At 37.2% G+C, this 27,948-nt stretch overlaps 1 protein-coding gene across 2 annotated transcripts in view; it reads left to right on the forward strand.

Moving 5' to 3' along the window:
* Positions 1–27,948, forward strand: part of NBEAL1 (neurobeachin like 1) — an 88,776-nt gene that overhangs the window by 42,386 nt on the left and 18,442 nt on the right. For both annotated transcript variants that reach the window (XM_082001657.1, XM_082001658.1), the window contains 25 exons: positions 2,833–2,965; positions 3,578–3,697; positions 4,965–5,268; positions 6,188–6,273; positions 6,703–6,792; positions 10,339–10,507; positions 11,535–11,668; positions 12,063–12,222; positions 12,311–12,413; positions 13,160–13,316; positions 13,922–14,080; positions 14,435–14,594; positions 14,864–14,952; positions 15,907–16,488; positions 17,094–17,269; positions 17,646–17,799; positions 19,713–19,841; positions 20,793–21,098; positions 21,204–21,353; positions 22,191–22,348; positions 23,062–23,186; positions 24,057–24,183; positions 25,316–25,464; positions 26,352–26,485; positions 27,378–27,479. In XM_082001657.1, coding sequence (XP_081857783.1) covers positions 2,833–2,965; positions 3,578–3,697; positions 4,965–5,268; positions 6,188–6,273; positions 6,703–6,792; positions 10,339–10,507; positions 11,535–11,668; positions 12,063–12,222; positions 12,311–12,413; positions 13,160–13,316; positions 13,922–14,080; positions 14,435–14,594; positions 14,864–14,952; positions 15,907–16,488; positions 17,094–17,269; positions 17,646–17,799; positions 19,713–19,841; positions 20,793–21,098; positions 21,204–21,353; positions 22,191–22,348; positions 23,062–23,186; positions 24,057–24,183; positions 25,316–25,464; positions 26,352–26,485; positions 27,378–27,479 — 4,156 coding nt within the window. The remainder of the gene's footprint in view (positions 1–2,832; positions 2,966–3,577; positions 3,698–4,964; positions 5,269–6,187; positions 6,274–6,702; positions 6,793–10,338; positions 10,508–11,534; positions 11,669–12,062; positions 12,223–12,310; positions 12,414–13,159; positions 13,317–13,921; positions 14,081–14,434; positions 14,595–14,863; positions 14,953–15,906; positions 16,489–17,093; positions 17,270–17,645; positions 17,800–19,712; positions 19,842–20,792; positions 21,099–21,203; positions 21,354–22,190; positions 22,349–23,061; positions 23,187–24,056; positions 24,184–25,315; positions 25,465–26,351; positions 26,486–27,377; positions 27,480–27,948) is intronic.

Genomic DNA, 27,948 nt, shown 5'->3' on the forward strand with positions numbered 1-27,948 from the left:
CTTCGTAGAATGTCATATATAGTGCTTAGTTTGTGAAAGGGAGCAGTTTCATCTGTCACCAGAGCCAGGCTGTTATTGAAATAAACATGTAGTTTCTCAGTTGTAACACTTTTCTTGTCTACAGCTTCAGTATCCATAACTGCAAATTGTGGTAAGGTTCATAGCTTAAATAAACATAACAACACAAAAAAACCCTAAAAATCAACCAACCCAAAAAACCCACCCCAAAACAGACCAGCTTTCCCACTGTTTCCTGTAAAGGTAATGAAATCTGTTTTCTATATGAGAGCACAATGAAAAGGCACCTTCATTTGCTTAAATAGTAGTTGTTGACATAGGTGGTTCTTAATATAATTTAACTTTCTCAGTACTAACATTCAGCAGCAAACAAAATGCAGAATGAGGGAATGCTAGTTGAAGAGTCTTTCGCTCCTATCAGTCCATTTTACTGCACTGCGGGTTCAGGGGAAATGTTGAAGAATGCAATTCTAGTTGTAACACAATTCGTATTTTCCTGTGTCTTAGTTTTACTTCTGTTATTAATAACCATGGTGGCAGGTGGAGGCCTCTTGGATTTCTGTGCCTGCCCTGTGTATTTGTATAGTATAGCTGTGATGAAAAGTGATGGTGAAAGGTGCCACCTGACGAACTGTCACAGCACTGTTTCCGGTGTTGTTTGGTGTGTCCCACTAAAGGTCTTCAGTAGACTGTAGTTCTAGAAAACTGGGGTGGAATTGCACTACAAAGTAAAAAAGCTGCAATTGGATTTCAGTGTGATGCTATTATACCAGTAACTGGCTGGTTTTCTGTCATTTTATGTACAATTTTGAAGACATTATGCTAGTTTTGGGAAACTAAAACAGTGTATTGAAATTAATACAAAAAAGGAATTGTGTAAAATTCCAGTTTCAGCTTGAAATGTTAAGCACACAACTGAATTGAAATAATTAAAAATTGATCTAGCTGCTATGTTTTACAGTGTGTAATTGTAAGACAGCTTATGTCTGTTGAGATTGTCTATAATATTAATGCTTTCTGTGTGTTTTATATTGATAGATGCAGGTATTTGATAGTACAGTAGTTAATGCATCCACTTGGAATAATGGTGCCTAAGGGTGTGTAGCAGCTTTTGATACCAGCTCACAGTTTAAATCTAGTTTTTTGTATTCAAGTGCTTAAAAAATTAAAGGTTTCTCAAGGCAAACCTGTACTTTCAGGGCTTATCTATAGGTAGCTGCTTACAGCCAATTTTCATCATTATTATGAGTGAAATAAGATATATAACAATGATTACATTTACATTTTGTGCTAAGTGGTTCTTGCTGCTAGATTATCATGGGTGACACATTGTCTCATCAAACAGCTTTAATGCAGAGTTGTCTATAAAATTCTGCGTTTTCTAGAAGAGTTATTCTATATGTTGTTTTGGTCTTTAAATTAAATCTCTGTGTACAACGCTATGATATGAAACAAGGGAAATGGAAAAAACATACCTACTAACTGTAACTAATGTCATGAATCTGCATGCAATATTGTCAGCTTTACCAGGGGCTGATGGACACCATTTAATTGACAGAAAACAGCACAGGTTGCATGCCAGTCTCTTCTTTATTACAATATTTGAGCTCCTAGAGACTACACCAGGCAGGATTTTGTAACAGAACCAGCTTAAGCTGTGTGCGTCAAACTGAAGCATTACTTGCTGGGACCGAGGTTATGTTCTTATGTAAAAGATGGATGGCTACAAGCTGCTGTGAGAGTGTAGGTACCAAGGCTTTACAGAGGGATCTGGACAGGCTGGATTGATGGGCCGAGGCCAACTGTATGAAGTTCTACAAGGCCAAGTGCCAGGTCCTGCACTTTGGTCACAACAGCCCCATGCAACATTACAGGCTTGAGGAAGAGTGGCTGGAGAGCTGCCTGGTGGAAAAGGACCTGGGTGTGTTGGTCGGCAACCAGCTGAATATGAGCTGGCAGTGTGTCCAGGTGGCGAAGGTGGCCAACAGCATCCTGGCTTGTATCAGAAACAGTATGGCCAGCAGGACTAGGGAAGTGATAGTCTCCCTGCACTTGGCACTGGTGCGGCTGCACCTTGAATCCTGTGTTCAGTTTTGGGCCCCTCACTACAAGACAGACATTGAGGTGCTGGAGTGTGTCCAGAGAAGAGCGGGAAAGCTGGTGAAGGGTCTAGAGCACAAGCCTTATGAGGAGCGGCTGAGGGAACTGGGGATGTTCAGTCTGGAGAAGAGGAGGCTGAGGGGAGACCTTATCACTCTCTACAGCTACCTGAAAGAGGGTTGTAGTGAGGTGGGTGTTGGTCTCTTCTCCCAAGTTACAAGATAAGACAAGAGGAGATGGCCTCAAGTTGCACCAGGGGAGGTTTAGGTTGAATATTAAAAAAAAATTCTTCACTGAAAGAGTTGTCAAGCATTGGAACGGGTTGTCCAGGGAAGTGGTTGAGTCACCATCCTTGGGGGTATTTAAAAGACATGTAGATGTGGTGCTTAGGGACCTGATTTAGTGGTGGACTTGGCAGTGTTAGGTTAACAGCTGGACTCGATCTTAAAGGTCTTTTCCAACCTAAACAATTCTATGATTCTTTCTGGATCATCTTTTGGCCTGTATGTCCTGTGCCTTGGGGTCCCTTCCTTGAGGCAGTTCTTCGTCTTGTTTTTTTTGGGACAAGAGTAATAGCTAGTCAAATAGTAAATATTTGACCAGTGGCAAACGGCTTAAGTTGGTTCTCTCCTTAATGAATGTACTGTTAGGTGTCTTCCAATAGTTTTGAAGAAGCAAGTCCCTGATTGTGTGTTTTGTTGTCTTTTTCTGTAGCTTTTTTACAGGAAGTGGTATGGGTTTTGAAGCATTTATTACATACTCTGGGATATTGGTGGTTGCAGTTTGCACAAAGAGGGAATATGCAACAGTGATGCTGCCTGACCATTGTTTTTTTGACTCTCTCTGGGTAAGATTTGATACAGAAAGATGCTTTGTTTAGGATAGCGCTGTTAGCTCAGAAGTCAAAGTTCATTTTTTTGGTTGTTTTTACAAATGGTCTATTTTATAATATTTAAATAAATAATTGCATAAGAACAGATCTAATCTTAAATAATACAAGCAATTTCCATGTAGATTAGTGGTCGATTGAGTTAAATTATGCCTATGTTATTAGGCATTTGTTATTGATAAGCTGGTTACAGCATTGTGCTTAGAGATTTTTTTAACATGCAGATTTTTTTATATTAAATTACAACAAGCATAGGTGGCTGTGATGCTTGTGTGAATGAATAAAATGTGCTACTGTGTTTCTGCCTTACCCTTTTCTATTCCCGTACTTCAGGACAGATGTGCATTATCATGGAAGAGCTGTATCTCTTTCCCTTCAAAAATATGTTTACGTGTAAACTACTTTAAAATGGAAGCAGCTGATAGGTAGTCTTATCTTCTTGTTGGTACTTTGGATTTATTTTCTTAAGTGGTTTCCTCACCAGATTAGTAGAGGTGAAGTTAAACATTTCCATACAGTCATTTTACTCCTTTTTAATAGTGACTTAATTATTTTATATTGCTTAACCAGCACAACATAACTATTGTTCACATGCCTGGAAAGAGACCCTTTGGTCAGAGCCTTGTGTACATCTATGTCAATGGACAGCAGAAGGTCTCTGCCCCACTTCGATTCCCTGCCATGAATGAAGTAAGTTCACCTTCTGAGTCATACCCCTGTCCTGATGAGCTCTCCTAGAACAATGAGAACGTAGTTGGCTTTTTTAATTTGGAAATTGCGTAAGAGTTTAAGATAGCTTAGTGTATTGCTAATAAGCTTCTGGTCAACTTTGAGTTGAGAAAAGTGTCCAGAGTATCAATTTGGAGTATAACTAACCATTAATTAGTGCTTGTTTGGTCATCTCAATTTTTAAAAACAAAAAACCCCAAACCAGATTACCTTGATTAGATTGTGGGGTTTTCCCCAACATAATTACCTGGACATACTGACATAATTTATCATGAGTAAATCATAATAAATCACACTTCTGCCAGTAGGATTGGTGTGACAGTACTCAGTGAGAAATATTCCCTGTTGTTTTCAGCAGTAACTTTTTTTACTTGTATTTTATGTATGTTCCCTTAGTATGCTAATCTTATACCTGCTTTGTTAGCTGGGTGAGCAGTTTACAGACAGTTAATCAAACCATTTTGAACATGTGCACATTTAGTTTAAAAAACCCACACTAGCCATCAAAATGAGTATATGTCACATATCATTTTCTTTGTAAGCATTGTCTGTTCTTTTTATGGAACAAATCTGATTTAAACTGGGCTATAACATTGACTATTATTCCCTCTTTTGAAAATCCTGATTTGGTGTTTGTTAAGTATGTTGAGCAGATACTAAAATTGGACACAGTCATAGTAAAATCAGTATAACACTTGAAAAATGAGAGTAACTGTAATTTCCATTGCGAGATAAAACTCTGGATTAAAACTCTGAACAAGCACCATAAACATCAAGGTAGCTAAAAGCAGGGCAGGTAAGCTTCCCATGAGAGCATCTATATTTGAGTAGAATAACTGATATGAGAAATGTACAGTAGCAGACATGCTGGGCTAATATTTTGGAATATAATCCAGAAGAGGAATGTTTACTAGGTTATCTGGAATACCATCCTTCTGGCTTTGCTCCTGACAGAGGTCACACAAATTGCTCTTAATTGGAGAAAGGGTACTCTACTGTTGTGGAAAGTATATGCCCCCGCCCCCTTTTTTGGGGGGGCGGCGGGGAGAGGCTGTTGCGCTGGATTGCTTCTTTTGCAGGGCATGCCAGAACTTTTTGCTGGTGGTTTAATTTATTTAGCTCATGTTTGCCAGAGATAGTCTTCAGATTTACTTTGTAAACTGTGAAAAAAGGAGGTTAGATTTACAGTATGTGTGTTGTTTTCTTTCTTCCATGCACGACTCTCCAGTCTTTTACTTCTTGCTGCATCGGTTCAGCTGGTCAAAGAACAACAACTCCTCCTCCATCTCAGATACCAGATCCGCCTTTTTCCTCCCCTATTTTGCCCCATCGGACATCACTTGGAGGCATTCTCTCTACAGGAAGTTGGGGTGGGATGCTTGGAAAACCAGAGCTCATCACCAAGATGATCTCAGCAGGGACTCAGGACAGTGAATGGGGATGTCCGACATCTTTGGAGGGCCAACTTGGATCAGTTATCATCTTTCATGAAGCACTGCAACCTCCTCAGGTGAAAGCATTATATTTAGCAGGTAAGTGGTGATTTTACTGGTTTTAGTGGAATAAAAGGGGTGAGTTATGGACAAGACCCCACTGAGCTTTGCTCTACACAGACACATAATGAAGTTACAATCCAGAAGAGTTGCAGAGCTGACCTAAGTGAGAGGGCCTTACAACAAATAAGCTTAAAATGGAATGATAAGTATTTTATGAAGTTTTATTTAAAATGTTATGTTTGCATAAGCTCATCTATTTATCATAGGTACAGACCTGCCAAAATCACAATGTTAGATGGTATTTTCCTTTATAAGTTCTTAGTTTTTGCTACTGTTTGCCTATATGTGAGTTGAGATTCTTTAAAGTATTGCCCTTGTTTTGACAGGCCACTTAAAGCTGATTTATGCTTGAGGATTTTTCCCCAAGAATCAATTAATAATTATTGGGTCATTTAAAAAAAATATTCTGGTAAGCTATGTCTTACAGTTTAAGGTGTTAAAGTATTAAATTCCATAATGACTTGAGGTTGTTACAGGTTAATGTAAAAGCACTTTCATCGTTTAAAGGAAATATTTTGTATTACTAAACAAAACTGTCTTGAAGATTACTCACTTTCTGGACTTTTGGGCTTAATGATGGAGAGATTGGTGACAAATATGAGATAGATATTTGTAAAGACAGAAACATTAGAGCTGTTTGAATGTATAAAATGTATAATTTAGCTTTTTATCAAGAAAGTATTTCTTTTTAAGTAAACTCGATGGAATGATTGATTTAAGTCATAGAGATTACTTCAAAGCATGCCTCAAGTAGGTATGGTTTGGAGTGTCCTATTTTTTGTTGCAACAAAGTATAGTAGTATAAAATTTGTGAAGGTCAACATTAGTATCCAGTGAACTCTTAAATATATATTGTTATAAATATACAATTTTTTTGTATCATTTTTTCTAATAGGTCCAAACTGTTTAACTCCATGGAAGTCTCAAGAGGCTGAAGTAGCAGATCTCCCCAGTAAGGTGCTGCTTCATTACACACCAAAGGTATGAAACAACAAGTAATTTCTCTTTTTGATTACACAGTGTGCAGTGATTTCAGAGTATGTTCTAGACGGTCTTTGTTTTGTTTTGCTGGTGCTGTTTCATAGAACAGGTGAACGTGCCATCTTTATACTGTGGTTATTTTGGGAAAATAAGGAGTGGTGGGAGCTTTCTTAAACTGTTGTCTTGCAGAGATAGTAGGTTTTGTTCCTGTTTGGCAAAAGGACAGAATTATCTTGTACAATTGTGAATGTCAGATCTAAGGTAACATAAAAGATGTTCCAGGGGTTCCAAATTGTTTAAATACTTTAATATCAACCCGATAGCACTAACTTCCTGAAACATATTATGCATCATTCAGAAATCTTATGTATTGAAGGATCTGTAAATTGTTTCCTAAATGATATTGTACCCTCTTCATTTGTTTAACAGGCCTGCAGAAACCCAATTTGTCTTGACCTGTCTTCAAATCTTTTACATGGACGACTAACTGGAAACAAAGTAGTCAACTGGGACATCAAGGTAAATGCATACTGAAGAAGCAGAACCTGATGTGAATATGACAGTGGCTGTATATGTTCACCTAACTTTTGGAATGCCAGCAGTTATTATCATAATGCCATTGACATTTAGCAGATACAGCATGCTTTTATAATGAGAATTAATGGGTTAATGCTGTAGCTGGAGTAGTATTTCATTACATTTGTGGTGAACGTAAAAGGCTGGTGGTCTTAATGTCATAGATGATGCATTAAGATATTTTATGGTAGCTGGCTACTCTTCATAATCTGTTCATTGCATGTTGTGTATTGAAAGCATTTTATTGTCTCTAAGGGATTCTGTTATGGTTTTCTTGCAGTCTCAAACTCTGAATTAGATTAAGATTAGTAAGGTTAAATTAACACTTGTGACTTTTGCTGTGTTAGTCATATAAAAAAATATTATTGAATTGCAGTCTAACTTCAGCAGAAAACAAGGTATGGAGTTAAAATCTTACAAGAGTCTAGTTTTGTGGTTGTTTTTTTAAAGAGGTAAGTTAATCTGGCTGTCTTTTGGTTTGCGGTTGGCAGGACTAGATGATAGCACAGTCCAGAAGCATCTCTTCAGAAAAAACACCAAATATTCACTAAAGTGTTATACCTTATTCTGTCTCTGCTATATGCTAATTGTCAAATATTTTTTCCTTATTGTTGCATACACTGGGATATTTGATTCTTACAGCCTATGCAGATGATCTTTGTTTAACTTTGCTAGCAGTTGTAATCACAGCACTACTGCTATATTAGTATTGGAGCTTAAAATTTAATATTTTCTGGCTAAACCTGTTTCTAGTCTCTCACTCAAACATTGTTATAGCAAAACTTTCCTATATTTTGGTTTTTATTTTTTGTGCTGTTTTCTTAATCACACATAAGGTCCTTAGGTCCTTCTGGTTAATCAGTTAATTTCTAAGTCTCATGCCACTGACAGTTCAGATCTGACTTTATACTATAGAATTAAAACTCACAATTTTATCAACTCAGCACTGCCAATGAGGTTTAGTATTAGTGGTTTAGATTTTCTTGGTGCTCCACAAACAGAATACCATTTAGGCAAGTTACATGTCCATTAGATGTCTTCATTTGCTATTTTACACAGGTCTTCTACTTGCTACTCCTCTCTACTTCTCATGGAGAGGAGGAGGAGGAAACCATGAAATCCACACCAGCTTAATAAATATGTTTGTGTACCTGGCTTCTTATTTGTTCCCTGATCACTAACATGTATTAGCATGAAAAAGTCAAAGCCAGGCTTAGCTCTGTGCATGAGGAAATCAAGTTATTTGCAGTGTCAGGGTTTGATCCAGAAACAGTGACATAAATAAGGATTTATTTCTTTAAATTTAGATAAAATACATCCAATTCAATTTTGTAGGCAGAATCTTTGATTAAGAGCTTGTAGCTTTGAGAAAATAAAATCCAAAGTCTGAGTGTAGAAAACTTGTCAGTAGAATACCACATCTTGTTTTGTCTTGAGGAAAAATGTATGTACAAATAAATATGAGCTGCTTTTTTTCTTAAGAACAGTGAACAATCAACTGTACTAGCAAACTAATTAATAAGAAAATATTGTTAGACCTACACTGTGCATATGCCAACTTGTGGAGATTAATGTTAAGAAAATTCAGGCACTTGCTGGTTAATTTTGCTATGATTTGAATAGTTTGAAAATACTGCAATTTGTTCTCCTCACCCAGTAGTGGGAAGAGGGGTGGGTGAGGGGTGTTAATATCTCTGGCATTATGGGAAAGCATATTGTGAGTACTAGTTTTAGGAGGAGCATTCATTAACAAACATGATGGAGTTTAGCACCCTCTTGAGGAGGACTAGAGTGAGGAAAAAACACAAGAGCTGATCAGGAGCTCATGAGGAGATAGTTACAGCCTCGAAGGAGCTATAGCTACTGCTGTCTTGTAGGTGAGCAAATTCTGTTTTTCAAGTTGATTTCTGTTTCCAAAAACTGCGGGTTTGTGGTGCCTCTTGTTTTGCTCAACTAACACAGAAATCTTCATCCATGAGAAATTTCGCAGATTTAAAAAACTTTCTTAATTTAACTGTTCAATTTTGTTAAATTCACCTTAATAAATGTGGGCTGGAAAGGGGGCATCGTAAAGACACATGGAGCAGAGTAACAATTGAAAAAGTAGAAAACTATGGAGAAAGATTATTTTCTCCACTTCTCCCCAACATTTCTGACTGGGAGAGAGAGTGGTATCTCATGTTCACAGAATGACAGAATGGTAGGGGTTGGAAGGGAGCTCTGAAGATCATCTGGTCCAATCCCCCTGCCAAGGCAGGATCACCTAGGGCAGGTTGCACAGGAACAAGTTCAGTGGGTTTTGAAGGTATCTGGAGAAGGAGACTCCACAACCTCTCTGGGCAGCCTGTTCCAGTGCTCCATCACCCTCACAGTAAAGGAGTTTTTCCTCATGTTGAGGTGGAACTTCCTGTGCTGCAGTTTATGCCCTTTGCCCCTCGTCCTCTCCCTGGGCACTACTGAAAAGAGACTGGCTCCATCCTCCTGACAGCCACCCTTCAGATACTTATAGACATTGATAAGGTCCCCTCTCAGCCTTTTCTTCTCCAGACTAAACAGCCCCAGGTCTCTCAGCCTTTCCTCATACGAGAGATGTTCCAGTCCTTTAATTTCTGTAGCCCTCCGTTGGACTCTCTCCAAAAGTTCCCTGTTTCTCTTGACCTGGGGAGCCCAGACCTGGACACAAGACTCCAGGTGAGACGTCACCAGCACAGAGTAGAGTCTGTTAATAGACTGGCTGACAGTATATTGGGTGATTTTGGCTGTTAAAATTTTATTACATGATAGTTTTCATTGGACTAAGCTGGGTAATTGAATAGGTGTCTCTGGCTAGCTTGCCGAGATCCTGATTTTCTAAGTGGCATTGTGAATCACTTCTAGAAATCTTATGATTTGAATATGTTATACCTTACCACAAGAAGTATTATTTCAAGTCTTATGCTATCCCTGCTTGTGAGGAGGTGTGGGGAAAAGGGGGCTTAGGAGACTTGAATTTTAAAAAGAGGTATTCATAAAGTTACTTTTAAAAAAATACAAAATTTTATTATTTTTGAACTGCCTGAAGTTAAAAAAATCTTACAGGAATATGATTAAAGCACAGGTGTGTATAATCTTTTCTTACTGCTTGCTGCAAGTAATGTAGAAAAGGAAAATATATATTTTTCCTATTTTTCAAATATAATTGGCAGAAGAATTCGTTCTGAGATTTGTATCCTTCAGTTTCCTGTGTTTAAATGGGGGGAGGAGGAAGAAAATGTAAAAATGCACTTTCAAAACAAGAACTGACAGAAAGGCATGTGTGTAGTTGCAGTGTCTAAAACTTGGGCAGCTCTGTTGTTAAACACAGTGTTTTAAATTAGTTTGAAAGTGGCATGTGAAACATTCTGATGAATTTGTGAGTATGTAAGGTTCCTTCTATTTGGAGTAAATTTCTGTTACGTAGTTTAGGGGATTTGACTTATGGTGATGTCTGTCTTCCTTTTTCTCTTACAGGATATGATCAACTGTATTGGTGGAGTGAATGTGCTGTTTCCATTACTGGAGCAGATCAGTTTTCTTGGTGGACAGATGCCTGAGAAGTCCGAAGGGGAAACTCTACCTCCAGAACTAGTTACTCCTGTAGAGGGAGACTGGGTGGTATTGTCATCCACAAAGGCGTCAGGTAGAAAAGTACAGCTGAACTGAAATAATTTTTAAGCTTGATTTTAAAAATCTTCCTATGAATGACAGAAAGCTGTTTTATTATGTACTGGCTTTTCCAGAGTATCTGTGTAAAGCTGGAAGGCTCTTTTTCTTCCTAGATACCTGATATACTGGATACCAGGAGTTCACCAGTATGTAAAATTAACTTTCTGACATATTTCAAATATAGCTATATTTAATAGCAATATATTTCTTCTCATGATTTACTTTACATTAGTGTAAAAGTATGCAGTTTTTAAATTTGTATTTGAAAAGTTTGTTCTGATTATTTTCAGAAATTATGTTTGATACAAAGCCTACTAGTATCAATAGGAGGAGCTTTCCTACAACTGGATGCTGGGTCAGCCAGCCACATGAAGACTTTGCAGCATCAGAAAAGTACTTTTTAGTCTTTAGCCAAACTTTTTATTTTCTTAGGAAAATGTTCAGACTCCTACCTCATCCACACAAAGTCAGATATTAGTATTAAAATTAAAAAAAAAGGGGGAAAGGAAGCTTTAAGAATAGATTTTTTTTTTTTTAAGCTGTGCTAATATGGAGAGTGAATTTTGATCTTAACAGAAACCACTGGGAAATCAGACCTTGCAATGGAAAACAGCATTTTTTTGGTTTCAAGTATGAAATGGTGGAGTCAAGCTAAAAAGAAAGTATCTTTTTCTCTCTGTCTCTAAATTTTTGTGTGTATCATGGCTAGAAAGTTTGCAACTACAGAGGGAGAATAACTGCAGCATATGTAAAAGATCGTAACTGAAAGAGAAGTTTGTCTGCAACCTACAGCCAGTTTGGGAGAGGCATGAAATGGCTATGACTCTGCACTGGAAAAATCTAAAGACAGCCTACAGCTAGGGATCAAACATAAAATGAGTTAAGAAGTTCAGGAAATAGTGAGGAATGCTAATGCTTGATTTTACTTCTTCCCCTCTACTTTTATGCAGTGGTCCAAAAATAAACCATGAGGCTTTTACTACTGTTGGTCTGTTTTGCAGAAGCACGCCTGGAGAAGAACATTGTTGCAACTTTCATCTTGATGATAAAACACTTTATTCAGAGACACCATGTTAATCAAGAAAATCTCATTCACTCCCATGGAGTTGCCACCCTAGGAGCCTTGTTACAGAAGGTGAGCAAATTTGAGAAACACCCTTTAGTTAATGTTTTGGATGAGATCCTGATTACTTTGAAACATTCTTAGTTTGGCCAGGATGGGAGCATCTTCAAGGGTCTCCTTAGTATATGTTTTTCTTTCTCATGTTTCTGAAAACAAAAAGGTGTGAGGAGCTGGTATTGATCTGCAAAGTGAAACATGGATGGTTTGTCTTTTTTTCATGTTCTGCTTTTTTTTGTTATAGATACTGTGTTGTATGGTTCTTCAAACTAGATCGGTTTTGTGTTTCTTGTATTGCTGTAATGGAAGCAGACATTGCTGTAGAAGATAATCTCAAAATCTTATTTTAAAAAATGAAGTTTATTAGGATATTCAATATTTTGAGTGCTAACACTTGTTATTTTGAAAGGTGCCAAGCAACTTAATGGATGTGAATGTATTGATGGCTGTACAGTTGTTGATAGAACAAGTCTCGGTAGAAAAGAACATACAGCTTTTGCAACAGATGTATCAACACTTACTTTTTGACTTCAATATCTGGAACAGTGGGGACTTCCCCTTCAGAATTGGTGAGCTCTTGGACTTGGGCAACTGTGCAAAGACACAGCACCTCTTCACATATTTGTTTAGGTTCTAATACAAAACTTTATATTGTAGGGCATATACAATATCTTTCTACAATCATCAAAGACAGCAGAAGACTCTTCAGAAAAAAATTTGGTGTGCAATTTCTTCTAGACACACTCAGGATTTATTATGGGTATGAGTTTTACCTCTTCTAACTCCTCCTCATTTATTGGGGTTGTTATGGCTGTTGGGTTTTTTCCCCCCATCATCGTAGTGAGAAAATTAATAAATAAAACTGCAGGTTGGCTTTTGGTGGTTGATTTGATTTTCAAAATTGCATTAATTTTTTTTCCATTTGACATGCTACTTTTCCTTGACTCGAGTTTTTATGATAGGATTATATAAAATTTATGTCAATGATGCCATACATGCTTGGAAAAGTCATTAAAATTACAAAATTGAAGGACTTCTTATCAACAATGCAAACTAAGTCATAGATCCTTACCATTATGAAAAGAGAGGATGTTTATAATTTTAAGCTATTTTGTTCTTTTACATTCTTGTAGAAGTTGAAGTAGGACTTCTTTAGGAATTTAAAATTCTAGCTTTCAGCCTTGGTGATTTGTATTTGCTTATGAATATAGTTACGTCATTGAGGAAGATTGGCTAGAGACCTTGCTCTTGCCTTTAGAGGGTGGGAGGGGGAAATCTGAAATCCTGACCTTTATCCAGATCAGTACAAGTCTACATTTCAGGGCTTCTATAGACTTGGTAAGTCTGATCTACTGTTGCTTATTACTATGCAGTTGCCTTCAGTAAAAATTGATAACTGGTGCCCTGGTATCTGGGTAGATGAAAAATTGCAAAACTAGCACAATCAAATTGCTATTAATGAGTCATGAAGAAGTTAGGTTGCTTTTCCTGTCTGTTGGTGTATAGGAGTGGCTGTAAAGACAGTGATTTGGTTCCTGATGACCTGAGAACAATACGGACATCCCTCTATGGACTGATCAAATACTTCCTGAGCAAAGGTGGAACACATGAAGAAATACAGAGCATCATAGGATATATAACTGCCACAAATGAAGAAGAACAGGTATCCAATATGGCATAAATTAATACTTTAAACTGTACATGTTTTATTTTTGCTTCTTGGTGTTTAGGAATTTTGTGTCTTGTGTGCTTAAAAGAGGGGGGGAACAAAAAAAAACCAAGACGACAAGCAAATTGTTACTTGATGCATGGTTCTATTTAGATGTAGCTGAGGCAGGTTATAGAAGCACACTGGAAACTTGACAAAGAGCTCTGCAGGTGGCCATATTTCTACTGGCTATTTTTCTTCCCCTGAAAAGGGCAGATAGCGCATGATGTGTAATACTGCCATTAGAAAAATCCTCTTGGTTTACAAAACCAAGTGAATTGGACTTCAAGTGATCAGAAGTTGTAATGATGTGGTTTCTTTGCAGACATCAACAGAACTTAAACTTGCTTTGTAGCTCTAATTACAGTTTGGTACGGTGTTCTATATATAGAAAAAATGTATCTGAAAAAATCTAATTTTAAATGCACTAATATTGAGCAGACAAGATGTCTAGTTTATAGCAAGCAAAGGGTAAAATTTAAAAGCCAAGAAAATTTTCCCCAAACAGAGCAGGAAGTCTGATTGAACTGTGAATTAATTTAGTTGTCTTAATTTTGTAGCTGTGTGGAATTCTGGACATTCTCTTCAGTCTACTTCATTCCAGCCCATCCCCAGACCAGCTTTTTTTATTGCTTTTTGAACCAGGGAATGCTGACATTCTTTACACTCTGTTATTGCATCAAAGATACTCGGACCGGCTTAGAGAACTTGTGTTCAAGGTAATGAATTGAATTATATGTTCCTAAATCAATCAATACGTTTGTATTTTTCAGTGGTCTGACTGCAGAAGTGTATGCAATTGTAAAGATACTAATAATCCAAGTTTTAGTTTTTTCTTCTCTCTTCTGTTATGTTAGCTAGATGTTACTGTTTACTGCCATAGTCACAATGAAATTAGTGTTCTCTTGAAGTATTGGGATTTTAAAAAAAAAAAGTCGTCCAAGTTGTTTGAGTTAGCTTACGAAGTAAACTTTAAAAACAGTGGAGCAGCATGTTATATTGTACACAATTAAGTTTGACATCTGGATGTTCCCTTGTGTTTATTTTACATTTGTGTATACTTTTTCGTGTAGATTGTGGAAGAGATGCTGAAATGTACTAAAGTTTATGAACGTAGTAAGCACCGTATGAGACTCAGAGAAGTGGGATACTCTGGACTGGGGCTGCTTCTGAATGAATCGCCAGTTACCGTTTCTCTTATTAAAAACCTTCTTAACCAAGTTCTGTACGCAGGTAATTGGCAAGTGTTGTGTATACCTTTAGTAAACTCCTGCTGCTCAGAGGCCAACATACTCATTTTTTTGCTCAGGAAAACCAGAGCTGTTCTATCACAGCTATTTGCAATTCCCATTAGTCTCAGCTAATGTTTTCTTAGTTCCCTGAAGTTTGTTCCCTTTACTACCCATGGATGTAGAGGTGACCTCCAAGAACATTTTTAATATTTAGCTGTTATGTTCTCTTGCATGATATCGTTTGTGTTGTTTTTTCTTTCTCCCCTACAGATCCTGCTGTGAATTTTAAAGATCTCATAGCTGTAGTTCATCTGGCTCATAGATCAGATATAAACGTGAGAGTGGTTATCTGTAGAAAGGTTAGTTGTTGTCTTTAAAACGCAAATACGGTCCATAAGCTGTACAGTGTGATATCTTATTTATTCGAGACACAGTGCCAGTATGTGTTGCTATTGCTTGCTTTAGCAATGATTTATGTTAAAAATTAAGCCTATCTGTCACTTAATGGTGAATTTAATGTATTCAACTCCTTTTAAAAACCAAAACAAAAAGGAAAGCCTCTGTCATGATTCTCAAATAGCTTGTGTTTTCTGCAGATTAGAGATAGTAGACTCCTTGAATTACTGAGTTTTCTCAAAGGATGCTTAGGACTGTGATCAAAGTTTTGTTTGTATTCTTAATATGTTATTTTGATAGAACATATTGAGGTTCAAAAGAGTGGTTGTGGACGTAGGGAAGAGATAGGGAAGCAGCAGTGACTTTTTCCTAAACTGCGCGCTCTCTGGCTTGTATTGCTGGAATTGGTAGCACTGAATGTAGCTGTGAGACACTATATCGTCTATTAAGGTTTCTCTAAGTTAAAAAAGTGAAATGATAATGTACACTTATTGGTAAGCTATTAATACTGCAGCTTGCTTTATTTTAACTAATTAATACCTCCTAATCAAGCATATTTTCTGTTCTAGGTTTTCTTTTTTTGAAGACTAGTGGCTTAATAAGATTATTTGTTGTGATAATTGGCTTTTGCAAGAATTGTTGCAGAAGAGTGGCTGAAATATGAGGACTTACCAATGTGCTTTGATAGCTTCTTTCCTCCCCTCCTGAGAATTTTTTTTTCTCAAATATATATTTCCAGTGAGAAAAATTGTGTGGCTTGTTTGATTTTTATTAACTGATTGTGGCTCTTTTACAAGGTTCTAAAAAAAGGCAAAAAAAATTGTAAGATTGTAAAATGTCTAACTGAAAAGCTAGAATTAATGCAGTTACAAGCTAAAATTAACATGTAGGTATGGGTTATCTTCTCCTATCCTTAGGTTTTGCACCTTTTGCATTCCCAATTGGATGCAGCACAACAGATCTCTCAGCAGCTGGGCTGGCAGGACACTTTGATTAGACTATTCCTGAAAGAAAACTCAGAGGTCCAGATTGGCTTTAAAGAGAACAGGGCTGATTCTTCAAGGGAAGGGGAAAAAAAGCCTCCTGCTGAAGAGCTTCAGAAGCATCAACCTGATAAGACAGAGGGAGACAGAACTGTCAGCTTTGCATCTGTTAATGGTCTGCTTGATCAGTGGAGTTTGGAAGACAACAAATCCCTGGATGTTCCTGCTCATTTCTCTGTTATGCCACTGGAAGATGCATCCACAACAGAGATGTCTTTTAGGTCGGAGGACCAAGAAGCATTGTGGCACAGTAATCCTTCACATTTGAGTTTAGATCTGTCCAGTACTGACTCTTATGAATTGGCTGACATTGTGAATCAGATGACAGATAGCCAGCCCAGTACACCATCACCTATAGAGAACACAAAACCATTCTCTGTGCAGCCTGACAAAGAGCTGGGTGTTATAAATGATGTGGGCTTCACCGCTGATCTTTCTTTATTAGAAAACCAAGGAGTAAGTAATTCACTCCCTTTGTGGTTAATTTCTCCAAATGTCTGCAATTCCTTTTTATTTTTTTAATCTCTCCCTTTTTTTTTTTTCCTCTCCCATCTTCCAACAGAAAAGCAAACAATACAACTCTTTTATAGTGCGTGGGGGTACTTCCTTTTGTAATGTGTCATCTTTTTTGTTTGTCTAGGTGGCATAGCTTTGATGTTAAAAAAAAACCAAAACAACCAAACCAAAACCCCAAAACCCAAACGAAAAAAAACAACCCCCAAACAAGCAAAGAAAAGATTACAAAGTGTCCGCCCCCCCCCCCCCCCCCGCCTTTATCTTCCAGAGGAGGTGTGGAGTAGACTTGCTGTGAAAAAAGCAAGGGTAGCTAAAGGTCAGGTTGAAATAATGGTGTAGAAGTCGAGTATATATTACAACATACAAGCAAGCCACAGTCTCCACAGTCTCTTATATTTGGGTTTTCATGTATTTAGCAATTGGACTTTAGACTGCAGAGTTTTCAAAAATGCTGAAATATGCAAGCATGGAGACTGTGATAACCGAGAAACAATTTGAAGATGTTCTAGACTACGAGGGCTGTAAATACTTCTCTTCTTTTGTAGGGGTGTGATAATGAACTCATACAGTTACTTACAGACATCCTACTGTGTATAATGTGGAAAGGCATTGAAAAATCTGATGATGCTGCTTGGATTGAGAGAGGACAGGTGTTTTCTGCACTGACCAAACTGGGGATATCTAATGAGTTGCTGCGACCTTCTGATGAAATAAAACTCAAGTGAGTGTACAGTTCAAGGACAGGTTCTTTCATCCCTTTTGAGGAAAACCAGAAAAGTTAAGGGGCGTTAGTGAAGCTGGAAAATGGTGGTTGTTTCCCAACAAAATGTAGTTTTCTTTGCTCTCTCTTCATACACTGTCAGAACTATATTCTACTACCTATTTAGTAGTGTCATGTGGCCATAAGATTTTGAAACTGTACTGCTGGTTTAATGAGCTTCTCAAAATCTCTTGTACTTCATTGGCTTATTGAGAAGACAGCAGTTATGTCACTGCAGACTAAGGGATTCAATTAAATACTTAATTGGATTTTTTTTTTAAAGCCACTTACACTTAGCACATGTAATAATTACTTTGGGATTTTGTTTTCTATGCAGCTTGCTGGAGAAGATGTTAGAATGGTCAGTCACTGATAACAGAGATTCAAAAGCTCTCCCTACACATGCTGAAAATGCCTTCAAGCTCTTGCTAATTGTACAAGATTTCCTGCAGGCAGAAGGACTAGTTAATTCAAATTTATGGACAGAAAAGGTACAGTAACTGCATAATGGAAGCACTGTATATAGGCTGAAATAGTAATTAAGAAGTTGTCAGCTTTGATACTGTCATCCCTTTTTAGGCATATGTTTTTAAACTATAGATACTACAGACTAAAGGTTCATAGTGGAATGGATTAGATTGCCCCTTAATGAGTAAGAAAGTGTGAATACTTACTAAAGGGAACGTAGTTAATTTTGCACATCAAATAGGCCTATAAGTGGTACTCTTCACTGAAAATCCAGGTCTCTTCACACTGGAGAAGTATTTAGAAAATGCAGGAGCTAATGAAACAATGTCAGTTGTAACCTAAGCAGATTTTGCACCTTTTATCAGCATGTATCACTCATTATGTGTGTCCTGAATAAAAGACCAGCTAAAACTCTTCTCTTGGTTGCAAGCTGAGAAATGTCACTTCTGGGCTTTGACCCATATTGGAGTTTCAACATGACTTTGTGCATATATATGCAAATAGTTCAGTTTTGTATATGAGTCAGAAACATGAGGTCTGATGAAGAAAATGACCAGCAAACATAGTAAGTAGTAAGGTAAAGAAGCTTTCTGTCAACTGCCTGTTTCTCCTGCCTTCTTGACATATATGTTGTAGACACCCATAATTTGCCTCAACATTTATGTAACTTCTGGCAGTGGTCTTGCTTCCTTCACTATCTGAGTTGTCATCGCTTTTCCATTTTTCAAGGCGAAAGGGGGGAGGTATTCTATGAAAACCATAAATATATCATGATAAATCCTTAAAAAATCAGGGTTGTTTTAAGCCTACTTTGGGGGTGGGGACTGTAATATTAAGTTGTCAACACAGTAATTCCTAAGCTATTCTCCAGAATGCCTCCTTATAAGTAAACATAGCTTATTCTTAAAGCTTTTAATTGTTTGTTTTTCAAAAAGTCTCTTCTTGGTAGAAGCTTTGCCTTCTGTTGTGATCTTGTTCAGTGAAATTTAATTAGAAATGAGATCTGAACTTTGGAGCAATGAGAGATGTGCTTATTGCCAACTCTGAATTGAAAATTACAGTACTTTCATGAATTATTTTCCACTGTGCCTGGGGAGAATTTAAAGCACTGTAATATTCTAAGCAGGACAGCCTTCAGTCTGCCACAGAAGCGTTCATGTGATTCTGGGGCCTAACAAAAGAATGATTTTACATTTGAGTAACTTATTAGGCAATGTATCAAGGTACATTAGTTTTAAACAAACGTGTCTAGATAGTGAAATGTGCCATTTGCCTTGTGAATACCTACCTTTCACAAGGTTTGTATCACTTCTAGTATTAAAATACTGACAGAAAGGGGAGTGCCTCCTAATTTTTATTTTTTTTTAAAAGAGATTAATAGTTGTTGCAAAGGTTCAAGCATTTCACTAAATTAGATATTCATGAAAGAAGCCTTGCTTTCCTTTTCTGGGTACTGTGTGTATTGCTATTGCTGGTAAATTATATGAGCATTACACTCAATTTAAAATACAAAGCAAAAGAATAAAATCTATCTATACTGGACTCAGAAATTGCATGTTGATATGGTATCTGTGCTAGTAATAATAGTGTCTTTTCAATCATATTAATCCTGCTCAGGGAGTCACTAACTTTTCTAAGGAAATGGCATTTACTGGAGTTAAATTATAGGAAAAACATAAGCATGTATACTATATACTGTTTTTGACTTTATTCAGGGGAGATACTTGAGTTACCATACTGGGCTCGGTAGACTTCTGTAGTCAGGAATGGTTTCAAATCACTAGTTTAACTGCAGTGTTCTGGGATAATTTTCTGGGTTTGGGTAAGTTAGAAGTGTGAACACAGCCTCTTATTCAGCTCTCTGAAATTATTGTGTCTCCAGCTGGAGTAGCTGTTGTTAATTTTATTTCATGCAAATCTTCTATTTTTACAATAGCTCTTGGAAGAACTAGTGACTCTCATGGATAGTCTGTCAGTCTGGTACTCTGCTGGCCTAGAAGCAATCAGGCTTTCACAGGTGCAAGTCCAGTTGCTCCTTGGATTCATTGCACAAGATAACTTACAGGTTTGTTGCAAATTCTGATGTTTTAAGTGCATGTTTGATGTAACTCTCTATCGCTCTCTACAGCTACCTGAAAGGGGGTTGTGGCGACGAGGGTGTTGGTCTCTTCTCCCAACTAACTAGTGATAGGACGAGAGGAAATGGCCTCAAGTTGTGCCAGGGGAGGTTTAGATTGGATATTAGGAAAAATTTCTTCACCGAGAGGGTGGTCAAGCATTGGAACAGGCTGCCCAGGGAGGTGGTGGTCAAAAAACGTGTGGATGTGGCACTTCAGGATATGGTTTAGGGGACATGGTGGCACTGGATTAATGGTTGGACCTGATGATCTTGAAGGTCCTTTCCAGCCTTAGTGATTCTGTGAACTGTGGTTTATGTGGGAGCTGCTCATACCATTGAGCAGACTGGCAGTCCTTCATCCATCTATAGGGAAGATGTTTTATTGGTTCTTGTCATTTGCAAATCTACTCTATAGTCTTGTCTATGGGCACTTCCTAAGCATGCGAGGTAGAGAGCAAGCTGTTTGAAGATGGGACTATGTAGGCACTAGTGTCAGTAAGATAGTGATTCTCATTGTGACTTTTTGTTTCTACCATAAAATACATTTATTGGAGGTTTCAGGCTTACATGCATTAAGTGCACATGAGCCTGGACTGTTCTGCCAAATCAACATGTGGAACAAAGTTAGCAGAGCTGTTCCTGGCATATGAGCCCTTCAGTAAAGCCAGGATTGTTAGGGATGTGATTGTCTTAATGCAGTTGTGTGACTTTGGGGTTGCAGCTGACTCAGGTTTGGTCATCACAGGATAAGTGATCAGTGCCCATATTTGATGCATGTGTGCCTTCAGGCTACCTGGCATGCAGCCAGAATATGTACATACTTCTGTGCTAAAAAGATAGGTACTCAAAATTACTATTGTGAGGATTGCATTTATTTTTTGTTGTTTGTCTGTGTAGGTCTGTGCTATGGCAGCAGCCAAACTAAACACCCTCCTTCAGACAAAAGTAATTGAGAGCCAGCCTGAAGCATGTTACCTCTTGGGGAAGCTGGAAGGCATCTTGAGTAGATCAATTGAAGAGAAGACAGAAACTTACTCATTTTTGATTCCCCTTGTTCGGACATTGGTATCCAAGATTTATGAACTTCTCTTCATGAACCTGCATCTCCCTTCATTGCCTCCTACCAATGGCAGCCCATCTTTCTTTGAGGACTTTCAAGAGTACTGCAGCTCTGATGAGTGGCAAGTTTATATTGACAAATATGTAAGTAGTAGCTTCTTTTTGTATCACTTTCCTCCACTTTTTAGCAATGAAAGCAGAGGAACTAATTCAGAAATCACCTTGTGCTTTTTGTTTTGGTGGAATCAGATTATTCCAAATATGAAGCAGTATGAAGAAAATTCATTCAGACGTGATCACGAGCAGATGGCACTTTATTGGAAAGATTGTTATGAAGCATTTATGGTGAACATGCACAAGCGAGACCGGGAGGGAGGAGAAAGTAAGCTTAAATTTCAGGTAAGGTTTTGAGTGAGTGCAAGTTTCTCTTAGAACTGTCTCAGGAGTTACCTTCTAAAAGATGGAGAAACTGAATTCCAGGATGATCCAATTCAAGTGATTGCAGGCAGGTTGATTGTTTTAAGATTTTATGGGCAGTGTGACTACATACACTTGTAGGATATGCTTTTTAATTCTGTTTTTTCTATTTCAGAGTCTTAGCTGTAAGCAGAGTTACTTTGGGACACTAGGCCTTTCTCACAGTATAGCAACTAGAATTACGCTCAGCTATAAGCTGCATCTTCTTTTACTCTGATTTATGGTTTGAATTATTAAAACCTCTTCTCCATTATAAGATGAATCAGTGTGGGGTTTGGGGGGGGGTGTGGGTTTGGTTTTTGTTAAACCCTACTTCAGTACAATGAAAACTTTTAAAACAGCGAACAGTTCCTATTTAATGTGTGGAAAAATTGTCTTTTTTAAGTAAGTCTTTTTTATTCAAGTGACTAAAGGTAAGAATACAATATGAGTCACATTCTAGAATACCAGAATTTGAAGAAAAATTGTAATAGGATTTTCAATACTGACCACTTTTCTGATGATGAAAAATTGCTTTTATATGGATTCAGCATTGATAATGCTTTCTTCATATCTTTAAGTCGAAGTTTGGCGCCATTTCTTCCAGTACTAAGCTTTTTAAAGTTTCTTTCTTAAGTATTACCTCAATTTTTCAGAAGCTTTTATTGCTAAACTTTTTTTGTTCCTTCTTAATTTATGAAAATTCTTGCAGGTCACAAAACTGTGCTTTCAAAGGTCAGAGTTATTTCAGTGCTAGATTTATTTTTTGTGGTCTTTCAGGAACATTTTGTGGAACCATTCAGCAGAAAGGCTCGACAGGAAAATCTGCGGTACAACAGCATGCTAAAGCAACTTAATAGTCAACACACAGCTACTCTGAGACAGTGGAGAGCCGCTCAGCTTTACTTGCTCTCTGAACGTGGGCCTTGGTCTGAAATGTAAGAATGAAGTTCTTAAATCAAACGGTATATGATGCTTAAAAGGAATTTGATCACATGACTAACTTTTCACATGGTTAGAACCTTGTCACATAGACCCTGATAACCATTCTTGAGATGTGACGTTAATATTGAATGCATCTTTTATAATGTTTTCTGCATTTAATTATCAAAATGCAAAGTTTGAAGTGTAATGCTGAGCTCGTTACTTGGATACTAGATTGTCTTGCCAAGTGACAAATAAAAATTACTTATCAACAAAGTGATTGCAAAAACTTTGAGAGATGCTATGGGTCGGTGGTTTTGTTGGAAAAGAGAGAATAGGGTTGTTAATAAAGACTTTGAGTCTCGCTTATGCAGGAAGCTAATTTCAATTTAAAAGAATACATTTTGCCTGTCTTAGCTTTTGGGAAAATTCTGGATAAAGATTTTTTTTCCTTTTTTTCCCCCCTTTTAATTGTCATTAACAAAGTGTCAACAATTTGATGTATTTCAGTAGAAAATAAATACTGTTTACAAAGTGCTTTAGGATGATCAGAGCTGCAATATGAAATATAAAATTAAAATGCAGTTTATTGTTTGTATGTTTTTCAATGTACAAGTGGATCATCAGTAGTTCTGTAAATATATACTCTTTTATAATCAGTTCCTTCATATAAGTCATTACCTTCTTTTAACTTTTTATAAATATTGTTTTCCTGCTGTTTTCCTAGGAAACAGCATCCTATTCATTGGAAACTTTCAAATGTGGAAAACTTTTCACGTATGAGACTGAAACTAGTGCAGAATTACAACTTCAACTCTCATCAGGATGCTAGTGACCTGAGAGATAATTTAGGTAAAGTTGTATTATATTTGCTATTTCACTTGGGATTCTTCAGTCTTTACTGAAGAAAGTTGCACGCTTTACTCTTTGTATTCAAGAATCAGTGTATGGTAGATACTTAAATCTTGATTTTACTTTATTTTCTCTATGGTAAAATGTATAACATAAGAGTGGTGCTTTGACCTGAAACTGCATCTTCCTACTGAGTAGAATTCATTTCCCCTTGCTAATTGAAATGTGTCTTTTTGTTGAAAAAAACCCAAAGTTAAAGAACTCCTTTGTTTTAAAATAAGCAGTCACGTAGCTTTCTTGCATAAGACTATTTTTTCAAGAAATGGAAACAATGAGATCAGACTAAACAGGCAGTATTTGTTTAAAACCTTTTAAAGCTTATGATTAAAATGTGTAGATATGAAGCGCTTTGTTTCAGAAGTGTGCCAAACAGCTGTGTTAGTGGTGTGGACTGTTCTTTAAGTTAGGTGTATTGGATATCAAGACTCAAACCAAAAAAAACCCAACACTCAAACACTCTTGTAAACCCAAGTAAGCAATAAACAAATGCAATGTATTTCCATGAAATCTGCATGCTTTAACGGTGTCTGACAGAACACTGCAAAATACTTCACTGGAAATGTCCACATCAGAATTCAGTTTAAAATTTCCTCCTGTATTTATGTCTTCTCTTTATATTTGACATATATTTCAGTGTAGTTCAGGGAGTATTTTTAGTGTTCTGCTTGCTCCCAGAAGTATTTAAGAAGTCTTCTTGCTTCTTACTCAGTTAAAACCAAGATTCAGCAGTAGCAAATACACTTGGTAGTTTAGCTTTCCAAAAGTGTTGTAGCAAAAAATTTTCTGAGCTGAAATATCTGTCCATGATAGGTGTGCACCAGACACAGCCCTCTAGTGAGTCTTTGCTTCTGGAGGTGGTGAAGCAGGTGAAAGTGAGTGACTTGGAAGATGATGTTCTTGAACTACTAGAAGAAGACACAGCAGCCAGTTCCAATTTGTAAGTACAGCAGAGTAGAACAGTTGAAATTGTTTCTGTGCTAGGGATAAGGAGTGAGAAACAACTTTGGGCATTGATTAGCATACAAGGATTCCCTCTTTCTTTGCCTGGCCTTAATAAGTCTGTCCAGGGCTTTGTAGTAGTTTTGAACAGCAGAAAAGTTGCAGTTGGATTTATTGTCAACAATGAGACAAAGAGCCCCAGGGAAAAAAGGCAGAGCAGATGTTTCTGAGGATAAGTTAGTGATTCACTGCTCACAGTTGGTCTGCAGCTGAAGCTACAGGCTTTTCTGTTGAGGCTTTTCTACTATGTACATTGGCTATAATTCTCCAGAGGCAGTCTGCCCTGCAAGGGCATACACCAGACTGGAACTGGCTCTTATCTATAGATGCTAGGGCCATTCCCTATACCATCAGCTGCATAGCATGCAGGTTTGCTTGGTTGGCATTAATCTGCAAGACAGGCCACTGTGTTTGTGTTTAAGAGCATTCCAGAGAGAAGGCCTGCTGAGCTTCCTTCATGTCACTTGTGTCACTTTAAAAAAAAAAAAAAAAAAGAGGAGGTGGCAGGGCAGGGGAGATGGCAAATGCTTCACTCCAGTAACTGGACATGAGATGTTGTGCATGCATCTATGTGTGTCTATGCTGTTGAAGTCCAGTGGAGATGCGACACTTCTTTGAGTGATACCGATGCATTTTCTTGTACCTTAGAGGTTATTGAATGCTTGCCTGTGGTGTGTTGTATCTATAGACTTCTGAGCAACCATTACTTCAAATACTTCTGAAGATAACTTTAGTCACATGAACCAGGACTCAGCTCTGCTCTGGGCCAGAGACTTTAAGCACCTAGCAATTAAATAAGAAAGGGAAATGCAGCATCGTGTTTTCATACTTCAAGGGAGGTCAAGTCCATTGTGCCTGAGATTGAAATATCAAGCCTGAAGAGCAATGCTATGAAATGGTGTTTGGTAGTCTAGTCTGAAACATCCATCTGATGGAAGTAGCTTCATATAATTTATGTTGTACTTTTAATGCCATTCAAATTTGATTCTGTTCTGAACTGTAATCTTACCAAGTACCTAAGCAACTGTATAATCTACCCAACCCTGTAACACTTAGTGGTATTTTTGTAGGGATGAGAAGGATGAGCAAAGTCAGAAAGAAAAGCTAATATTGTCTGAAGACTGTGAACTCATTACAGTAATTGATGTGATACCTGGCAGGCTGGAGATCACTACCCAGCACATCTATTTCTTTGATGGTAGCATTGAAAAAGAGGAAGGTAAGCATGATCAATATCTGTTTCTTTTCAGTGCAGTTCAGCATTCTGTTTTTAGTAGGCTGAGTTGATTTTTTTGAGAATGAGTGTCAAATTAATTGTAGAGAGACAAGCTGTGGATCTGTACTTAAAATTAATATTGTACTTGGTGGTCAGTGGCTGGCTGATCTCTTCAGAATCAAGACTCTGGAACTGTACTTGCTGAGCTGTTAAGTTGATTCACTGTTCTTATTAGTTCTTGAAAAAATTAACTTATTTTAAAAAGTTAATTAAGTTTGCTGACTAAAAAAAGTCATAAACTCTAATTTGCAGTTTAAATGGCACCTCCCTGTTCTCCCTGACAAACAATGTTTCACTCATACATTGATTAAAACGTAGTTGTAAGTAATTATTAAAATGTACTAGTATGTAAATATTAATCATCTATATTAATTTAGTGAACATTAATAGAATATACACAGTGGGGTATGAAAACAGTGAACTGAAATGTTTGGCCAATAATGGTAAAATTTTCAAAAACAGTATATCAAGAAGTTGGCATTCTGGGAATTCTAAACATAAAAGCTTCTATTTGAGCCTGTTTAAGAAAGCACAGGTGTTTGGTTTGTACTTTTTGTCAACAGATTTTGACATTTGACACATTTATAATGTGTCTTTTAATCAGAAAGCAAAAACAAATTCTACGCGCTATCAGATATTTCCTGATGCCTCTTTCAGCAGAACAATAGCTGAAGCTAGTAATATTTTCCTGGCAAAATGGTTATTCAAGCCACATATAAAATTTGCCTTTTCTAGGAATAACTCGGGGGTAATTGGAAATGATACTGCATTGTGTCTATATGAAAAGCTCTTGATGTATTACAATTCAGTAATCAAAATGCTCTTCCTAGGGGTAGGTTTTGATTTCAAATGGCATCTTTCTCAAATTCGAGAGATACATTTGCGACGGTACAACCTGAGGAGGTCAGCTTTGGAGATCTTCCTTACAGATCAAACCAACTATTTCCTGAACTTCAACAGGGAGGTATGGGTTTCCCAGATTTCCTTGATCTATATAATTAGCACAAGCATCGAGTTCAAATTCACTGATCGTGTCTAATTTGAGTCTGGTGTCTCTCATAGTAGCAAAAGGTTTGCTAGATATAGCCATTATGGGAAACTAGATTGCAGTCTATGAAAACCTCAGTCTGGCATCTATAAACTGATTAATTGTGAAAAGATGGATGAAACAAGATTCTTTTCTCTCTCTCTCTCTCTCTCTTGATACAGAAAAATGATTCAACTAAAATTATATCAGTAGTAATCTAAATATCTTGAAGCCCACACATAGTTTTAAATATTCTGAGGAAATTAATTAGAAAGCAAAGGAGACTTTCTATTTTACCACAACATTGGAAATCATTAATACTTCTGTATTCCATGGTTTAGGATTAGTGAACTTTTCCCCCCTTGGATAATGTAAGTGATCCTTTGCATGTGGGACTAAGACAAATATGAGAACTTAGGGTGAGTTACATATTAGTATGTTAGTTTATGAATAGCTTCTGTAAAATGTTTTGGTTGTTGGTTTTTTTTAAGTAAATAAATCTTTGCAATAGTTTTGTAGAGAAAACATTGGGGTACTTTTATTTGAACAGCAGCAGTATTTCCTAGAAGACTTCTGTGAGAATAATGATTTTCTGTGTAGCATCTACACACACACACACAAATCACTTCATAACATATCTTGCCTTTATATCTTCTAACTGAAGGATGTTGCATCCATCCATGTCCAAATGCTTTATGCAGCAAGAGATAGAAGTGTATGAAAGTGTAACTGTGTTCCATGTATTTCACATTTTAATTAGCAGAGAAGTTGTTTACTTGTCAGCTTCAATCTGCAGAATAATTTTTTTAATAATGCTGTTTTCTAACAGGTACGGAACAAAGTATATAGTCGAATATTGTCACTGCGTTCTCCAAATATTTCTGGGACCAGATCTCCGCAGGAACTTTTTAAGGCTTCGGGTTTGATGCAGGTATGAGACCAGCATAAATGGTTTAGAGCATTCCTTTGCTTCTTGAAGGAGATCTGGAAGGTCCTGGACTACTGATTTTACTCCCCATCCATCCCAGTGGTTAGATGCCAACTGCTGTACCCTCAGTCTGGCCCCTGAACTTTCACGTGCATATTTTTAGAATTGCTGTCATTTGTGTTTACAGTCAGTGAGGTAAATGGATAAAGCCAGGTTCTGTTGATGTTAATGTTCCAACAAGAATGGACTACATGTAGCTTCTGGTTTTAGCTCATGATCCTGAGTGCACATTTTGGGACTTCTTTCTCTACATGTGCAAATAACTTTTCCTTATGGGGCTTTCAACAAAACCCATGTGAAGATTAAGCAGGAAATATGGTATTAAGCGAGTTAGTAATACTGGTATAAAAGGAAAATGTCAAAATGTCTGTATAACCCTAACCATGAGTAAATTTTAAAAAATATAGTAAAT

This window comes from Phaethon aethereus (assembly GCF_964289735.1).
Source record: "Phaethon aethereus genome assembly, chromosome: 6".
Taxonomy (NCBI): Eukaryota; Metazoa; Chordata; class Aves; order Phaethontiformes; family Phaethontidae; genus Phaethon; species Phaethon aethereus.